Source organism: Hakea prostrata, chromosome 3 (assembly GCF_041222555.1).
Source record: "Hakea prostrata isolate BN-2017 chromosome 3, UWA_Hpros_2, whole genome shotgun sequence".
Lineage (NCBI taxonomy): Eukaryota > Viridiplantae > Streptophyta > Magnoliopsida > Proteales > Proteaceae > Hakea > Hakea prostrata.
Genome location: NC_142602.1, coordinates 22,742,484 through 22,759,617, shown reverse-complemented (window position 1 = coordinate 22,759,617; position 17,134 = coordinate 22,742,484). Strand labels below are relative to the sequence as shown.

General features: G+C 37.9%; 1 protein-coding gene across 2 annotated transcripts; it reads right to left on the bottom strand.

Annotated features, from left to right (window-relative positions):
• Positions 1-1,570: 1,570 nt before the first annotated feature.
• LOC149021645 (K(+) efflux antiporter 4-like) lies at positions 1,571-16,421 on the bottom strand. 2 transcript variants are annotated; one of them, XM_089149871.1, is made up of 20 exons: positions 15,926-16,419; positions 15,280-15,323; positions 13,829-13,887; positions 13,619-13,697; positions 13,407-13,468; positions 13,234-13,309; positions 13,034-13,108; positions 12,382-12,453; positions 12,183-12,266; positions 10,873-10,941; positions 9,725-9,802; positions 8,914-9,002; positions 6,106-6,202; positions 5,946-5,999; positions 4,025-4,120; positions 3,756-3,944; positions 3,580-3,657; positions 2,803-2,847; positions 1,801-1,893; positions 1,571-1,669 (listed from the first exon to the last, which is right to left on the bottom strand). In XM_089149871.1, the coding sequence occupies exons 1-20, from the start codon at positions 16,212-16,214 to the stop codon at positions 1,616-1,618; spliced, it is 1,782 nt and encodes a 593-aa protein (XP_089005997.1). In that variant the 5' UTR covers positions 16,215-16,419; the 3' UTR covers positions 1,571-1,615. The 2 variants fall into 2 exon arrangements, with proteins under 2 accessions (XP_089005997.1, XP_089005996.1); XM_089149870.1 differs by lacking the exons at positions 1,571-1,669; positions 1,801-1,893 and having other exon boundaries at positions 1,900-2,847; positions 15,926-16,421.
• Between the last annotated feature and the right edge of the window lie 713 nt (positions 16,422-17,134).

Below are 17,134 nucleotides of genomic sequence, written 5' to 3'. Positions count from 1 at the left end.
CTAAACCAAACACTTAGTTGGGACATTTACCAACTAACCAAAGAAGGGCGTCATTTACGTTGGACCTACATAGCAACAACGCCCTAAATAGAAGGTCAACTACAAGGATGATTAAGCGGGACGGACGACAAGGAAGAGTAGCCCAGGGAGAGATGGCAGCTCTCGACAAGAAACCCACCCAATACAAAAAAGGTAATACATACACTATAAAAGTAAGGACTCACCCCTCTAGTAAGCATCCAATACATTTCGAACATAACACTGTGTAGCCTTTGCATGGGATCTTACTATGTTCACTGTCTGACTTAGCCATTGAAGGCAGCTGCCCGGTATACGAGCCGGCCCGCGTCTAACATTTCTTGCAAGACTCATCGTCTTGGAAACCAAAAGGGGCTTAGTCGGCATCAAAATAATAACTGAAACGCATCACTAATCATCATAGTTGATAAGGGGGACTATTGCACTGATTCTTCAAGGTTCCCTGTTTTCCCTCCCTAGTGTGACCACTAAACAGGGGGCAATTGAAGCAGTAGCAATGTTTTTTTAATCCAAGCAACATGAAACTATCAAGTGAATGAGTGAAAGGGGGAGTTCTTTTGTAAATTTGAAAAAATTAAATGAAATTTGTAAAATAAATAAAATTTTATTTTTCTATTTTATTATTATTTTTATTTTTTTCTTCCCTTCACCCTATAGACAAAATGGTAATTTTAAATTCAAAGTTAACAGAAAAACGTTGAACTCTTTCAAGTTCACCAAGTTTGGCCCAAGCAAAATGAAACAAACTCTAAATGATATTTTACTAAAAATCTCTTGTATTGTTTTTTAGATCTTTACGTACTTAATGATCTTCTACCAAAAATAAAACAAACTTAATGATCAATGAAGGCTAAAATTTATAGTACACCTGAAGGTCCATAACCTGTGTCTAAAATGTACATATCCTCACTTATATCTTTAAATAAGCTCGACCTAATCACCCTGGAAGGGTTTCACTGAAAAATAAACAATCTTCATAAGATTTCTAAGTGACACCTGTATAATTGCATTTAGAACTTATATCTTTAAATAAGCTCGACCTAATTCAGACAAACAGTTCGATAGCCAAATCAAGGAGGAGAAAAACCAAAAAAATATTTATATACAGTTTCTGAAATGAATTGATACATTGCTGTGGTCAGAGACTCACAAAAGGTGTGACTTTCCAATGGGCACACAAGGGAGGGGGGGGGGGGGGGGGGAGATCAAAAATCAAATTGAATTACATTGCATAATGGAAACTATTTTCCACAAAAGTTGCAGATGGTCAGTAGCAAGGTGCCCAAAAGTAGAGGCAAAGCTTCAGAAGATTGATCCTGGTGGACTTCTCCTTCCAATATTCATTTAACAAGCACTAAGGCCGCCTCCGTTGCAAACTTCGTTTGAGATGTAAAGACATCACTGAGACCTTACTTGTAAAAAAGAAATTTGTGATTCAGTCTACCTCTTCCATACTCTTGGGCACTTGGTTGTGTTCTCTATAGAGTATTTAGAAGCATATCAGATCAAAGCTTGAAATTTTATTTCCAGCTTTTCATTAATCTTTCTTCGTTAATGAAACAGGAGAGCTTAATCATCATTCCATCAATGTAATGCCTTTCATACTAAGGCTTTCTCCCTTAAACCCAATCTGGAAATAAAAAATATATTCGGAAGTAAAAATCTATACTTGGAAGGAGAAAAAACAAAAAACAAAAAGAAAGAAGGGAGGGTGTTTTCTTTTTGGGGGGGGGGGGGGGACTGCACAGAGAGATCAAATACCTCGCTTTGGCTACCATCAGAGGAGAACCATCGCAGTAGCACTCCTAGATGTAAAACATAAGGCATTAACTTGAAAAGCAATGGGGTAGTCACCTGCATAATGGCTTTGTAAGCATTCCACACTTTGACCCACAAACTCACTCTGGGACACAGCTCTAAAATATATGAGTCACAAACACAAACATGGAACTGCCTCATTTACCAGCAAATATGCCATTTCTCATGGCGCATCATTGATGTTTTGCTATAAAAATTTTAATTTTGAGCATTTCCCAATTAATTTTAAGATGTTATATAGTCCAGAACCATTTTCAAGATGCACATTTTGTGCTCAACCAAGACTATCAATTAGTCCCCACACGCATTTCTTCCACGGGTGTACCTATTTACACAATCTCACTGATAATTATCCAATTACTGGAGAGAGGGTGTGGAGACTGCCACTGCTTCAGCAGCTTATCTGACTGACCTAGAGGCTTTTTTTTTATTTGTTTTCTAATTTCCGCGTGTTTGTTGGTGGGTTGGGGGGTGTAAAGTAGAAACCTGTATTCAGAAGAGATCCAGTACACTCAATTGATTGAACAGAAGGACTTCAATGGTTTGTCATTCCAAATTTAAGTTACGTTCAGAAATTAACAAGGCCATGCTGTAATCAGTCATTTTATGTATTGACATCTTTAAGATAGACAGTGAAAGCAGCAGTAAAAGGCTGCATACATTATGACCGTCCCCTAACCCCCTAATGGTGGAAGCCTTGTGACTTCTTTTTTCCTCCTCCTTCCATAGTACACTGGTGAGTAGTGACATGCCTTCTGGCAATTAAAGCATAATAAGGGTTTGACACTAAGACTTTTTTCTACTTGTTGCCCTACACAAACACACATGGAAGGTATTCAATTTGCACTGTGAATACCCTAGAAGTCTGTATGTTGCTTTCCCCAGATCATGCATACAGACAATATTGCACCCAGTTGAGACATAATTCAAAATAGGTCTACATACCAGACTAAGGGCTGTTGTTCCAAGAAGTAGCAGATACACCTTACCCTGCAAAATGAATCAACTTATAGTGTAGAGAATCCAATTGAGTACATCCACTAACAAGAACCAGTAATACATTCTAAGAAAATGACTGAACAATTCTATGACATTCAACATATACAAACATTTTTGTTGAAGTTACACATGAAACCAAACAACTTTGATGGTGGATTTGGTGCAACGGAAAGGTTGCTCCATTGTGACCAAGTTATCATGGCTTCAACTCCGAAAACAACCTCAGTGCAAAATGAGGCTGAAGGCGGGCATATATATCTTGGAGCCTTGTGCCCTGGGTATGCACTTTTTACCCCATATAAAACCAAGTTGATTCTTATCAGAAGATAAAGTAAAAGTTAACTATTATTCTATCTCATGTGCCCATGATATTTTCACTTTTTGTTTTATTACTTTTATATTTAACAGTGTAACAAGGGAGTTAAAACTACACTATTACCTTGTTATGCAGGAATTAATAAACTGAATAAACATGGTCAGGGTCAGTATTTTTCAATGAGCACCCCAATCCAACTTTGATACTACAGAACACTTATTATGGAGCATTTGTTCGTCTGTATGTGTGTGTGTGTGTTTGTGTGGGGTGGGCAGGTGGGTGTGGGTGTGGGTGTGGGTGTGTGGGTGTGGGTGTGGGTGTGCGTGTGGGTGTGGGTGTGTGTGTGTGTGTGTGTGGTGTGCGTGTGTGTGTGTGTGTGTGAGAGAGAGAGAGAGAGAGAGAGAGACCTCCACTAAATGAAGATTAGATGCACGACTAAGAAGAACAAAAGAGAACTCCCCAATCTGAGCCAGAGACATGCCCACCTACACAGACATGAGAAGCTGAAATCTGAGATACTTTGTCCAAAGCAAAATGGATCATGGGAAACCAAGTATCCAAAAAATAGCTACTTGTATCTTACAAGGAGAGATGTCTTGTTGTTATAACCAAAACCTTTGACAACTAATGCAGTCACAAGTGTTTTTACTATGATGACCAAAATAACAGCTGCCAGTAAAATATCCACATGGTTCCAAAGGAAATGGACATCAATCAGCATTCCAATACTGGCAAGGAAAAAGGCAGCGAAGAAGTTACGAATTGGTTCAACCTGAAAAAGGAATGTGGTAGGAGTTGGTGTACATCTTTGACACTTTTAATGAGAAAAAAAAATGAAGGAAATGGTCTTACTTGTTCAAGTGTATGTTGGGCAAGATCAGTTGTTGATATCATGACGCCAGCAGCAAAAGACCCCAGTTCAAGGCTTAGGCCAAGTTTGTCACTACACTGAAAAAATAGAAAGTATCCAACTCAGAAAATTCTGTTACATGAATAACAACAGATGAAAATATTTTGTGGAATCCATGACAAATTGTGAAAGGGATAAACTGTAATGAAGGAAGCCAACTCAGCAGGACATTGGCAATGAATCCTAGTTAGAGAAGTTTCATCACTGATAACCATATATCTATCATCTATAACTTTTGCATCCACAGATATGAATGCACAACCATGAAAAGGCATACTCAGTGCACTAGGCTGCTGCCACTGCAGCGTCTGGGAGGTCACTATGTACGGTGGCCTAATTAAAAATTAAGTCCTGCTAACATCACAAACTACACCTCCTAGTCCCTTCCTCAAGCATATGGTATACCACACTTACAGCATACCAAAACCAAGTACTTCAGAGACCATTTTGATATAGTGAACCCTGCAAAAATTGAGCATGATACATATTTTATACAACAACAACAACAACAACAATAAGCCTTTTCCCAACTAAATGGGGTCGGCTACATGGATTCTTGCCCTCCAATCAGTTCTGTTCAAGGCCATGCTAGATACAAGGCCTAAGCTATACATATCCTTTCTCACCACTTCTCCTAAGGATATCTTGGTCTACCCCTGCTCTTCTGTTCCTTCAATATGGATTATTCCTTCTCCGACGGAGCATTTATAGGTCTCCGTTGACGTGGCCGTGCCCCTCCGACTTTCTTGCTTTCACTTATGGGAGCACTCCCGCCACTCTAATTGTCGTTTCTTATCTTATCCATCCTGTTTTGCCACTCATCCATCTTGCATTCTCTTTCTGCTCCGGTTTATCTATATGATTCTTTTACGCCCAACCTCGCACCGTCTCATGCTGGTCGGACCGGTCCTTTTTTCCTTTGCTTTAATGGAATCGCCGTCACATGCCCCGGATGCCCTCTCCACTTCATCCACCCTATTTTTTCTTTGGGACCTCATCTTCTAATCCCTCTTTTACTTTGTTGCCTGGTCCTAACAATCACTCGAGGATCTCTTTTCGTCGTTCACCACTTCATCATCGCCCGATCATGCTAGTTACACTAGATATTCTGTCTTCGATCTACTAAGTTTAGCCTTTTGATTCCAGCTGTCTCCATGATTCTTTTGGTTTTTTGTTCCCATTTTTATCATGTTTTCTAAAATAAAATTTTCAAGCAAAGTTAAAATAACTGTCTGGATCAGACAGGAATCGGTTGAAATCACATAAAAGCCCTAAAGCCTCATTTCCATACATGATCAGTGGAATCGTGACCTCATCAGACTCAGCTAATCCAATTTTTCAGGCCCTGTTTGTAAGTTTACACATTGGGTTGTAAGGAAGTGAAATAAAACTCTAGGCTAGCAAGTAACATAGGCATGATTGATGAGGTTCCTGCAACTGCGGGGTCTGGGAGGGCCAAACGTACTCAGCCTTTGCTGCTGCCTCTGCTTTTCAGGAGAGGCTGTTTCCAAGTCGTGCACTCACAATCAACTTGACTTAACCATTGCACAGAAGCTATACCCACTTTGTATCAGCATACATCTAATGCAAGTCCATGCATGCGTACTGGTAATCTAGACATTATCTTGCACTCAACCAACTCTGGTTGGGACTATTTGGGTAAGATTTTTATTACAAAAAATAGATGGTTGGATGCCTGTGGTTTTTGGAAACTTCACCTTCTATGGTTGCATGAATAACCCAATAATGTCCAAAAATGAGGATGCAGAGAAAGGGAGAGGAGGGGTAATGGCAAAGTAAAAGAGTACACCAGGACTGAAGAAAAACTGATATTGGTCCAAGTGTTAAGAAATGCACACTCACCCAAGCAACAAGTAAGCAAAATGCAACTGATGCTAATTGATAGAGTTCATTGGTCTGCACATATAAGATTACCATTAAAATCCACATTAAGATAACACATTTAAATATGCAAAACAACTTAGAATCAGAATTCATGAAGTTTAATCTCAGGAACCCATACCTGTGATGAAAGATTTATCATTAGCTTAAGAAACCAAGGAACACAAGTACGAGACAATATTGACAAGATCGCCAGAAATGTAATCAAGAGAACAAGCCTAGTCAAAGAAGGATAAGCAGTTAGATTATTGTTTGTTCACAATGTTATGTCAAACAAAAAAAATCTCCAATCAGGAGTTCAGGTTCTTATTGGGAAAAAGACATCATATTCCAAGTAATAATTAAATCTAGAAAAAAAAAGTAGCAAACCAGCAATCCTTCTTATGCATGCAGATTGAGTTCATCTCTTTGGGCTGTATCAGGTCATTTAGATGTGCAGAAAATATTAATGGGGATATTTCTATGGTATTTACTTGATTCTGGCTACCTCAAGGGTATGTTTTCACCCTACCCACCCAGACGTAGACATACAAGAGCATATAAGGCTAAAATTGTTGCCTTTAAGCTAAAGAAAGCACATGCATACACTCGTAATAAAAGAAAAATAGTATCCACAAAACCATGAGAGGTGATCTGAGAATAATTTAACACAGCAGCACCAGAACCAAATCCCAAAGGGGGAAAAAACACTAATAAGATGACATACTCATTTGCTGTTATATGAAACTCAAATGAAGCTAAGTTGCTCCACAATGTGGGGGATCTTACTAAACAAAAATAGCCATTGAGAAAAATATTTATTCAAGATTTACATTCACAAAGGCTAGATTAAAGGTTAATGCAAATAGAAACCAAAAAAACTAACTAACGAGAGAAAAAGCCTCCATCCATCATGGAACAGTCTTCCATTTTTTCCACAACACCATCAGACACACCCTAAAAAGAAAATTTCAAAGGGTAATGAAAATGTCAAATCTCAATGCCCAACAAAGTGACAAACAAGAGCACCACTCGACCTGATATGAAGGAAGAGTTTCCAATATCCACACAAGGGGAATGAAAGTGGGAAGGGGGGGGGGGGGGGCACTGCAAATCCAGCAACATCACCCTAGAAGATCTCCCACTAAGCATGGAGATGCCACCTTACTGCTCCAGAAAACATGACTCCAATGTGCCCTGAGTTATCGAAGGAAGGAGCAAGTGAAGGGGCTGGTTGGGAAGAGCTCACTCTGAGAAGAGTCTTAAGAGTTCTGGGAGGGGGGGGGGGCACACAACCAACCATGCAGGCACTCAATAACTCTGATGCCGCATGACTTGAGAAGTTGAGATGGACTGATACAGCAGACCGACCTGAAAGAAGCACCTTTGGTGATCATTCACACTACAATAACATGAACAGTGACACTACTTAGAAGGAAATAGTAGAGTATTCTCCACTGAAGGACCCCAAGCCCAGCTGCAAGGAGGAACCACTGTTTTCTGTGGAGATATTTTAGAGATATTTGGGATTTTATTATTTATTTACTGGCATAATTATGCAAACAGGTTTTTAATCTGGGTAGGATATGTAACACTAGTTATAGAAAAGAATGAATTGAATTGAAGTATGGGTGTGCACTCTTCTTCCCCCCAACCCACACCCCAAACCTCATCTTTCTTCTTTCTTCTTCAGTTTTCTGTCCCCTTAAACTCATTGTTCAATTATCTGAGTATTGTTTGGTTACAATCTAGTATACAAAAAAAAATGATCAAGGATTCCTACCCTAAACCTGTAATAATCCAAAATCCTATAGAAATCTAACTGAAAAGACTTTTAAAGTGACTCCAACTTGTCTCCTCAATTAGTGTTAATGTCATCTCCCACCTAATTAAATCCAATAACCACAAAACAAAGACTCATAAAGACTCACACTCAGCTTGCATGACTAAGAAAAAGAATAAAAATGCTACAAAGATGAGTCCAAGCTACGAAAACTAAATATTCTAACAGACTAAATACCAGATTTGGACCTCGTCCATCTCTGATCGATCCAAGGTAGTGAGTGCACCTGCATCATGGGTTTGTTCAAAATTTCTTTCATTCCACCAGAGCTTTCCAAAGCATGTTGTCACAGCCTTAGACCTTTCTAAGCAAGTAAGCAACCATGCCAGAACTTAGCACTCTTACTAGAACAAAGTCATGCTTGACTCCTTTGATGGACTTGGGAAGAAAACTAGTGTACGTAAAAGAGTTTAGAGTGGAAATTTTTTGAATTGCACTGGAGCTTGTTTGGTTGATGGGTACCTTTGCCAAATGAGGAAAAACTGTAGGCACCCAACTCTATAAAGAATCCTATGGCTCTTACATTTGGCATCCATCCACCAAGCTACTAAGCAAGCAAACAAGTCTTGTAGCTAAAGCATTCTAACTCCTAATAGCAACCAAGCTTTCATCCTCTCAAATTCTGTGTCCATTCTGCTTCTCTTCCCAACTCACTTGCTAGTGCTGAAAGACCGACTTATGCTTAAGTGTGCTAACTGCTGGCACAGTTAGCTTAGCACCAAGGCTGTGACAAAAAGCTTACAAAAATAAAAATATTGTCCAGGATAGTGGAAACAGGCGAGAATGTAGTTTTTGAGTTGAGATGCATTCCAAAAGAAAGTTAAAACTCGGCAAGGTGGAAAAAGCAAAAAGAAAATACAGATGAACTGCTATATCATCTCCTCACAAGAATTAACTCACAACAAATGTATACTCAAACGCTGAATAGGCTAATTCATTATCTGTGCAGTTGAAGCAATAAAGAGTTTTTGAATGGAATTTTTTACCACAAAATGGATGTAAGGTACTCCATCGCATGAACTCAAGTGACTAAGGGTTAATGTCTCAGTGATTGAACAACAGAGATGTTATACAGTAGGAATGTAATAAACAAATACTTCCACTCACGATTTAGTCATGGACATTACTCCTTGAAGAACCCCAGAAGTACCACCCAAAATTGGCAGCAATGCAAATAGCATACCCACAGCACAGTCCTGCAAAGAGAGAAAGCTTAGAACTCATGCTTGACATATTCTACACAAGTTTAGTTTTATGAAGATCCATAAATGTAACTAAGTTGTGTGACCCAAATAAATAAATAATGAATACGATTAGACACTTCAGATTCCAGTTAGAATCAGTGTTTTAAAGGGAATTCTGGGAATCTGTACCAAATGACTGAAATGCTTGACAGTTATACTGGCATTCCCATTTTATTTGTTGGATGGATCCAGGATGCTTCAGATGCCAGCAAATTCCTCAGGATGTATCAATCTCAAAAATGCTTTTCCAAACATTGGCTAAACTAATTTTAGAGGAACTAAATATCACCATGTTTGGTGACATGTAGAAACAATCTGGAAGATGGCATACATGGATGCATATGGGTTGATGAGGGAGGACCTTTCACAAATCTCAATTGTCAATTTTCAGCAAGGAACAAGCACCTAAAATATCTAAAAGATGCATTTAAAGTCATTTCAGAATAAGGTAGTAGCACTTCTCTAATTCTCACTTTGAACTCTCCTTTTTGTGCCACTTCCCCATGTTGTTTGGGGCCAAAACTTGACCATTAAGGCAGGTAAATTAATGTGGCCCCATGCATGTCTGCTGTATCACAAGCTTTAAAAGCCTAAACATCACCAACGGTGATGAAATCCAGTAGGACTTTAAGGAATATAATTTACTGGAAGATATCGGGAAAGTATTTTGATACCTGCAGGATAAGGGTGCCTATGATAACTTGACCATGAAGGGCATTCATACTATTCTTTTCCATCAAAAATTTCAAAACCTGCAAAACCAAAAAGATGATATCAGATGTTCACCTAACTAGTTACATATTCTCATAATTTCCTCATTTCAAGTTAACAGTGAATCCTGCTCTCTTGAACTAACTAATTATTTAATCAAGCCATTGAAACACCGAGAAACCAGCTCTAGTTTACTTTCAAATGCAACTGGAGGCTGATGTCATGATACAAGAAGACCAACCAGCTAACATTACCTGTCTCTAACCAAATTTGGTGACAATGCATCACATCAAGTCTAGGGAAGGACCTATAACAAGGTCAAAAAGTGAGTGACAATTACAGACATGTTTTGGCCAAAGGTTTTAGTTGATTATGAACCTGCTGCAACCCTCCTACGAGGAGGTGCCACAATAATACAATATATTATGTTTCACACTAAATATTCGCAAAGGATTGACCTAGCCATATTGATCACTGAAGAAAATCCACCTTCAAGTGAGTTTGATTCTTCATATGACAAACAGATTACTTGCCATGCAAATTTTGCACCCTTGCCAATGGATCACAAGTTCTGGTAATTGGGACCACATAAAATTTTCGGCACTACATCAATCAGAAAGATACATTGCTGCCATTTAGTTTGATAGAATTTCAATCCAGAAGAAGATGAAAAAGAATGAAGTGGCATAGGGAAACACCAAAAGCATTAAAGAAGTAATAATTCTCTTCATAGACAGTCTGAAGAACTGCCAGCTATGGGATTTTGAGTTAAAAAAGAAAACAGAGAAGAGGAAGGCAGCAAGACCTGCAGAGCTGGACTGCGTCCTAATATATCTTTCGTTCAATGAGTAGCTCAAGTCTAAATGCTTGAGGGAGAAGGGGTAAAATTAAAACGAATTGGGGAGACTGAGAAAAGATGTAGATGTTGTAGGGTAAATAAAGACTATATAGAGTGAAATTGCAAGACAGAAATTTTGTACGAGGCCCCCATTAAGTCTGGATAAGGTTAGCCGAATTGCATAGCATATGAGGTTCTATATTATGTTTGTTGATAAATGAGGATCTGTTTTTATTTAATACACATGGAAATGGAAAAGCACTGGATAGCTACCACTGCCGTTGAAGACATTGATAAGAATACACCAACAAACACCCCCTCTGAAGTTTTACCACCACATAACTGCAAAAAGCATGCAAAAACCCAGATCAGTACTGAAAAAAAAAACAAAAACATCAAAAGAGACAGCAAAAAATAGCACTTTCAACAATCTTTAAACATTTGAAACTCAAAGCTGGAGATGAATTTAGTTCTCGGTCACTTAGACAATTAAAAACTTGGCACTAGAATAGATTATTACATACAAGTCATTTAATGACTTCAAGAACAATGTTAAGGGTTCAAAAGGCAGAGAAAATGGTTAAACATACAAATACCTAAACAGATTGCACAACTCAATTGTTTGGTATAGTCATTAGCATACATGTCATCTTATTTGTTGCAAAGTACAAGGTGCTAAAAAAAGTTAAGAAAAAACAAATTAAACTAAATATCAGAAGAAAACATGTTTCTTATAGCATAAAGCATGTCCTCAAAAATTGACATTAATTATAGGTAAAAGAACCGGCTCAAAAAAGATACAGGGCAGAAGAGAATACTCAAGTTACAACTTTACAATAGACCATAGTTATCAAGGCGGCAAAGCGACCATGATGGTGGAGAGGGTCAAAAATTGAGGTGGCAAGGCACCCACCCAGACTAAGCAATCAGAGAGTTCAGACATAAGGTGATACCTTGATAACCATGCAACAGACAATGAAGTTCTGAACTGGCATTTAAAATTATCATCCTTCTAATCAACATGGAGGCAAGGTTCTCTTTGGACAAGTGGCAATCACACCTAAGCAAGATATGATCGGGGAAAGTGACTGGGAAAGGAACACTTCTCTGATTATAAAGTAGCAGATATGTGATATCCAATACCTAGTCTGGTATGTTCTAGTTCCTGCTCTTTCCATTCAGCAGGTATAGATCACGCAAAAAGTAAAACCTGGTTCAAAGTCTGAGGGACACTGGAATTCATATAAATTCGCCATGTCTCAGACTTGGCATTCTAAGAAAAGGCAATGAAAAGTCTACTCAACCAAGAATCAACCAAGTCATACTTTATGAATTCTTTCATTCTTGATGTCTTCAAGCCTAAAAATTAGGATTAGGTGTACTTGATTGCCTAGCAGAGCTAGCTCTTATCCTTTTTAGTCAAAACCCTAATGGAATGTTAAGTGGTACTTCAGTTTTTATCAGCATTTAAGTTTCAAACTTATGGTCAGAGATGAACAATAAACATACTCCTGCAGCTGAAAATTAAAAATGGTATGATTCAGCTAGAAGACACCTTGACTAATCGATAGAAAAATACATACCGATGCAGTTATGCCACACAAGCACATAAATAGGAAAATTTGAAGCAGCCCTCCTAAAACAGAAACAGCTCGAACAACACGAAGCTGCGAATGTGAAGGGAATAATCTAAATCACAGTTCTTGATATATAACTTACAAGTTCAAAAATATGAGAGACAGTGCATGAAAACAGAGCATAAAGCCATAAACAGATACCAACCTTTGTTGCAGAAAACTCCAGTCCCAAAGCAAAAAGAAGGAAAATCACCCCAAACTGAGCTACCGTTTCAACCTACAAAGACAAATCAGCATTAAGATGGAAAGGAGTAGCAGTCATTTTGACAATTTGCATTTCCATGCTTTAACACACATATAGATATATTTACATGGTTCTAAGAATGACCCAAACCCATTTCAGATACAAATAACTGCATATGTATAGGCCTCAAACTTTAATAATGCTTGTTTTCTTATGGCATCGAAATAGCATTTAACTTTTCATTCTCTCCATAATTTTAACACAACCATATGTTGAACTATATCCAAGGAAAAAACTCAATTTCCAAAGGGGCCATGATAAATATAAAAAAATAAAAAAAGGCAGAAATTAATAATTCACAAATAAACTTAAGTGATAAATAGATAACACAAAAAGAAGTTTTCTTTCTATACATAACTGATCTCTCTGGATGCTGACCACAAATAGATAAGCATACAACTAGATTAGTAACTCGTGCAATAGTCATGCATAGTTCTTTACATGAATAAGCAAACATATGGCAGAGTACATCAGTCAACAAAACAAATTGAGACAGCTGCAAGGGAAACATTCAGAAGCTTAGGTTATAGCTTTAATGGAGAAAGGAACGTACTTGAACCATTTCACTGATAAAACTTAAACCACCTGGTCCAATAACAGATCCAGCTAGCAAATATCCAGTAATAACCTGCAGATTTTTTGTTGTTCAGTAACTAATTTTATTGATGAGAAAAGCACCCATATGGATATGTACACATATCATATGGGATAATGAGTAAACTAGCATATACAAGTAAATAATAATGTCCATACTGGTTGTCCAGCACATGCAAAAGCAATGCCACCACAGACTGCAGATACAATGACAACTACAAGATCTGATATCAATCTGAAAAAGAAATTTCAGAAAAGCTTAAAGATAAACATCAGCAAAAGGAAAATAACAGTAACAACAATAATAAAAAGTACGAACTTGATACCCTTACCTTAAGTCCACTTGGAGTACAGGATACTTTGATTTGGGATTAGAAATAATAAACACATTATCCTGATAAGATTCAACAACGATGTACGGAAAATCTGTTAGCCATTGAAGTAGCATGGATAAATGCACCAATACATTCAAAGACAATGTCACTTGACACATCCAACATGCTTGCATAGGCAAAATTTTTACAATTGCGAAATCAAAACATACCTTTCTATCTATTAATGTTGGCATATCTTCCGCATGATTCTCATTCTCCAAATTAAAAACATCATGAAGTTGAAACGACCTAGCAGATAATCAACCACAAAGAAAGGAAAGTTTAAAATTAATTCGAATCTTCCTCATGTTAATCAATAAACAGAAATGACACAGGTAACATTATTATTTTTATTCACGTGATCTAAGAAAAAAAATTACTTCTCTTCCTTGGTTTCATTTTTCTTGGGCTTGACTCTAGCAACAGTTTCCAGAACTGCCTGATGAATGGAAACAAAAATAGTATTTAGCAACAGAAACACACACACACCCAGAGGACTCCATGCTACATGCACCCAGAGTCTCAAAACCATACTAATAAGCCCTTGATTTGCATATCATTTTATATTTCAGAATCAGCATATGTCTCAACATTCACAAACATTTGCCCTTGATTTACAAATTTAAATCATAAGTTGACACAGCAGCATGGTCACTATCAATGGCATGATCTATTTGGTCCATATCTTGGTTGAATTGTAATAATAGAGGCTTAGGTATGCAGGATAGCTTTTAAATTTGTTTGCCTTAGTTTAAGTGTCGTCAGCATACTAGAAGTAATTTATTTATGCTTTATTGTTGGAGCTTAGTGGTATGCTATATAAGGAAGATAAATTAAATATTAATTAGCAAGATGGCATATAGATCTTGAGGGGCGCATTCTTTAGCTGTTTGAATTTAATCTTGTTAACCAAGTAAGTATCATAAAAGGGCCCTACAAGATTAAATTTACTTTGAATTTTTGGAGCTCTATAGCTTTGTTAAGTTACCCCAAAATCTACAAATATTTATGTACTATTTTCTTTCTCAGATTTAAAAAGATGAATAAAGAATTGGTTTCATAAGAAAGTGTGTACTGCATGAAATCAGGGATCTAGGGTTTGATTCATTGGTTGCATCAAATTACAAACTTATGACACTCCACCATTTTCTGTACAAACAGCTCACTGAACACACCAGTTAGTTAATCATAGTTAATAATGCAAGCACAGCCCCTCTCAAATGAGACTGGGGAATTGACTCTAACACTCCAACTAAGCTTTGCATATGCGCATATACCATTGTGTACTAATTTCAATGGCGGGTATTTAGACAGCAGGAAAAAATTGACTAAAATTCAACCAAAGATATAGGTGAATTTATAGCACAACATTCATTAGAAAAGAGAATTCAGTACTCAGTGTACCAATCCCAATGCCAGGAACTCAGGCAACTGGTCAAAGATCACAAGTAAAGACAGTTGAAATATAGAACAAGACATTGATCAGAAAAGAAGATCTAGCATGCATACATAATTCTGTAACGCTCAACTAATGAAAAATATTCAGATGAATTGGATCTCAACGAAGACTATCCATGGATTCTACAGCAATAACGAGTTGATTACTATCACAAGAGGGGTAATTGCATCTAGGAACCACTGCCTCAATGATGAGGAGACAAGAAGAATGTGCTCATAATCAATTCAAGATAACTGCTTCCGCTATAGGCGATGTACTAAATATATACCATTATGAAGTTGTGATGGTAAATGATAAACACCGAAGCGCTTTTACACTTCCCTTGTTGTCCATAAAAATATGAAATTCATGCTCAAGGAATGCTTTACAAACCTGTTGCCCGGCAACACTGTTGTTGAAGCTACCAGCATCAGTTTCTGCAAAACAAACCAAAATTTAGGTGCCCCAAAATCTCACATTCACTACCAGTACCATCAAATACACATTACTAGTTATGTTTTTGTTATACGTTAGGGTTGTTCCCAAAGGGAGTAGTCAACCATTAAAGATCTATAAGGAAAAGCATAAAGATACATAAATGTCCAATTACATTCGTTATGGTAAACGAATAACTTGAAATGTGAAAATTTAATGCATTGTCGAAAGCTAGGGGCTTTGCTCCAACAAGAGTGACCTTAGACCTGCAAACAGAAAAGGGTCCAGTACACGCTAGGGGATCGATTTTCTTGGAAAATGAGTTATAAAGACCATAAAGAGAAAGAACGAAAGAAAAGGACCCCCGCATTAACACGCTATATATTACTAAAAAAGAACAACAGAATCATCCGTGATCAAGAAATCCGGAATTTGAAACGTCTCCTACTCTTACTCCAATAACCGCCATTTGTAGCACCAAGTAACAAAAAAGAAGTATAATTAAGCCCTCAAGACTAAGACATAGCTGTTGCTCAAGATATGGAAATTCTTTAGGTGTAAGCTGAAATTGAAAGAGAATGGAAAAGAGCTCGGATCTGCAAACCTCCGGACTGTTCACTATCAGGGAATTCCTTCTCCAGGGCGCGATCGATCATACCGGCTAAGCTGTCCTCCCTGGATCTGGGAATTGTGGCATTAGAATCAGTGGCGTTAAGGTCCACCAAGGCATCAAAGTCGGAGTGAGGGAGAGAGTCGGACAGAGGAGAAGAAGAAGAAGAAGAAGAAGAAGAAGAAGAAGAAGAAGAAGAAGAAGAAGAAGAAGCAGCAACGCAGAGAGAAAGAAGAGATACAAGGAAAACAATGAGGAACCGGAACGAATTACAGTTCCCCATTGCAAAGGCGACAAAGGAGATCAACGCCGTCGTCACCGCCGCCGCCGAGTGAGGTTCAGGTGCCGCCGTGCCGAGCAGAGTAACGGTGAACCTCTCTAGAAATAGTGATGCCGGTCTCGGACTTTGGAGAAGAAAGCGAGTGATGAGTTGAGTGGTCGTTGTTCACGAAATGTGTCAGCTTCAACCTGACAGTGACTGCTTCTTTGTGTGTGCGCGTGTAGCGAAGCACCACTTGAGAAAAAGACTTCCCAACTTGGCATTAACCCAACTGCCAATCTACCATTGATTTGATATTTCCATGTTTGATCCCTTCTCCTCTTCAGATTCTCACTCTTTCCCCAAGGAAAGAATCTTCTCTCCACCACACATCCAACGGCTGGATGTATGCGATCAGGATGATCTCAGCCGTTAGATCTCCACTACTGAAAAAGGGGCCCATTCGGAAAAAATTTACACGATTGTTAATTACAATTAACCAAAATAATATTAATTTGTGGATTTAATTTGACTTTTTAAAGAAATTCATCAAAAAATTCGCATTAAATCTAGTCGACTTAGCTACTGAACCTAAACAGAATGATTGACATCCGAATGGGCAACAACAAAATCATCGAAATCTCAACTGAAATTTTGATATCCACCGTCCATTTTCAAAAATGTGAAATCTATTTTTTATGAAACGAACGGTCGAGATCAAGATCTAGACTGTTGGCAACACAGTGTTGCGCATTAATTGGGTATTGCTGAAGTCAAGCTTATGGTGAAGTCATCAATTTTGTTTCAGATGGAATTGCCTGAAATTATAAATTACTATAAATAGCTAGGAACTCCGGCATAAAAAACAATAATCATAAAACCCTAATTCAAAACAAGAACTTGTTGTTCTCCATTCCTTTTCACCTGTTGCTTCTCAAAAACAC

What these genes read in the sequence shown, in the direction of transcription:
- LOC149021645 (XM_089149870.1), bottom strand. Translation starts at nt 16,214, where the DNA reads ATGGGGAACTGTAATTCGTTCCGGTTCCTCATTGTTTTCCTTGTATCT. An exon ending in GTACTCCAAGTGGACTTAAG is followed by an intron (nt 13,310 to 13,406) that starts GTAAGGGTATCA and finishes TTTCTTTTTCAG; the next exon opens with ATTGATATCAGATCTTGTAG. An exon ending in TAGGCACCCTTATCCTGCAG is followed by an intron (nt 9,003 to 9,724) that starts GTATCAAAATAC and finishes CTCTCTTTGCAG; the next exon opens with GACTGTGCTGTGGGTATGCT.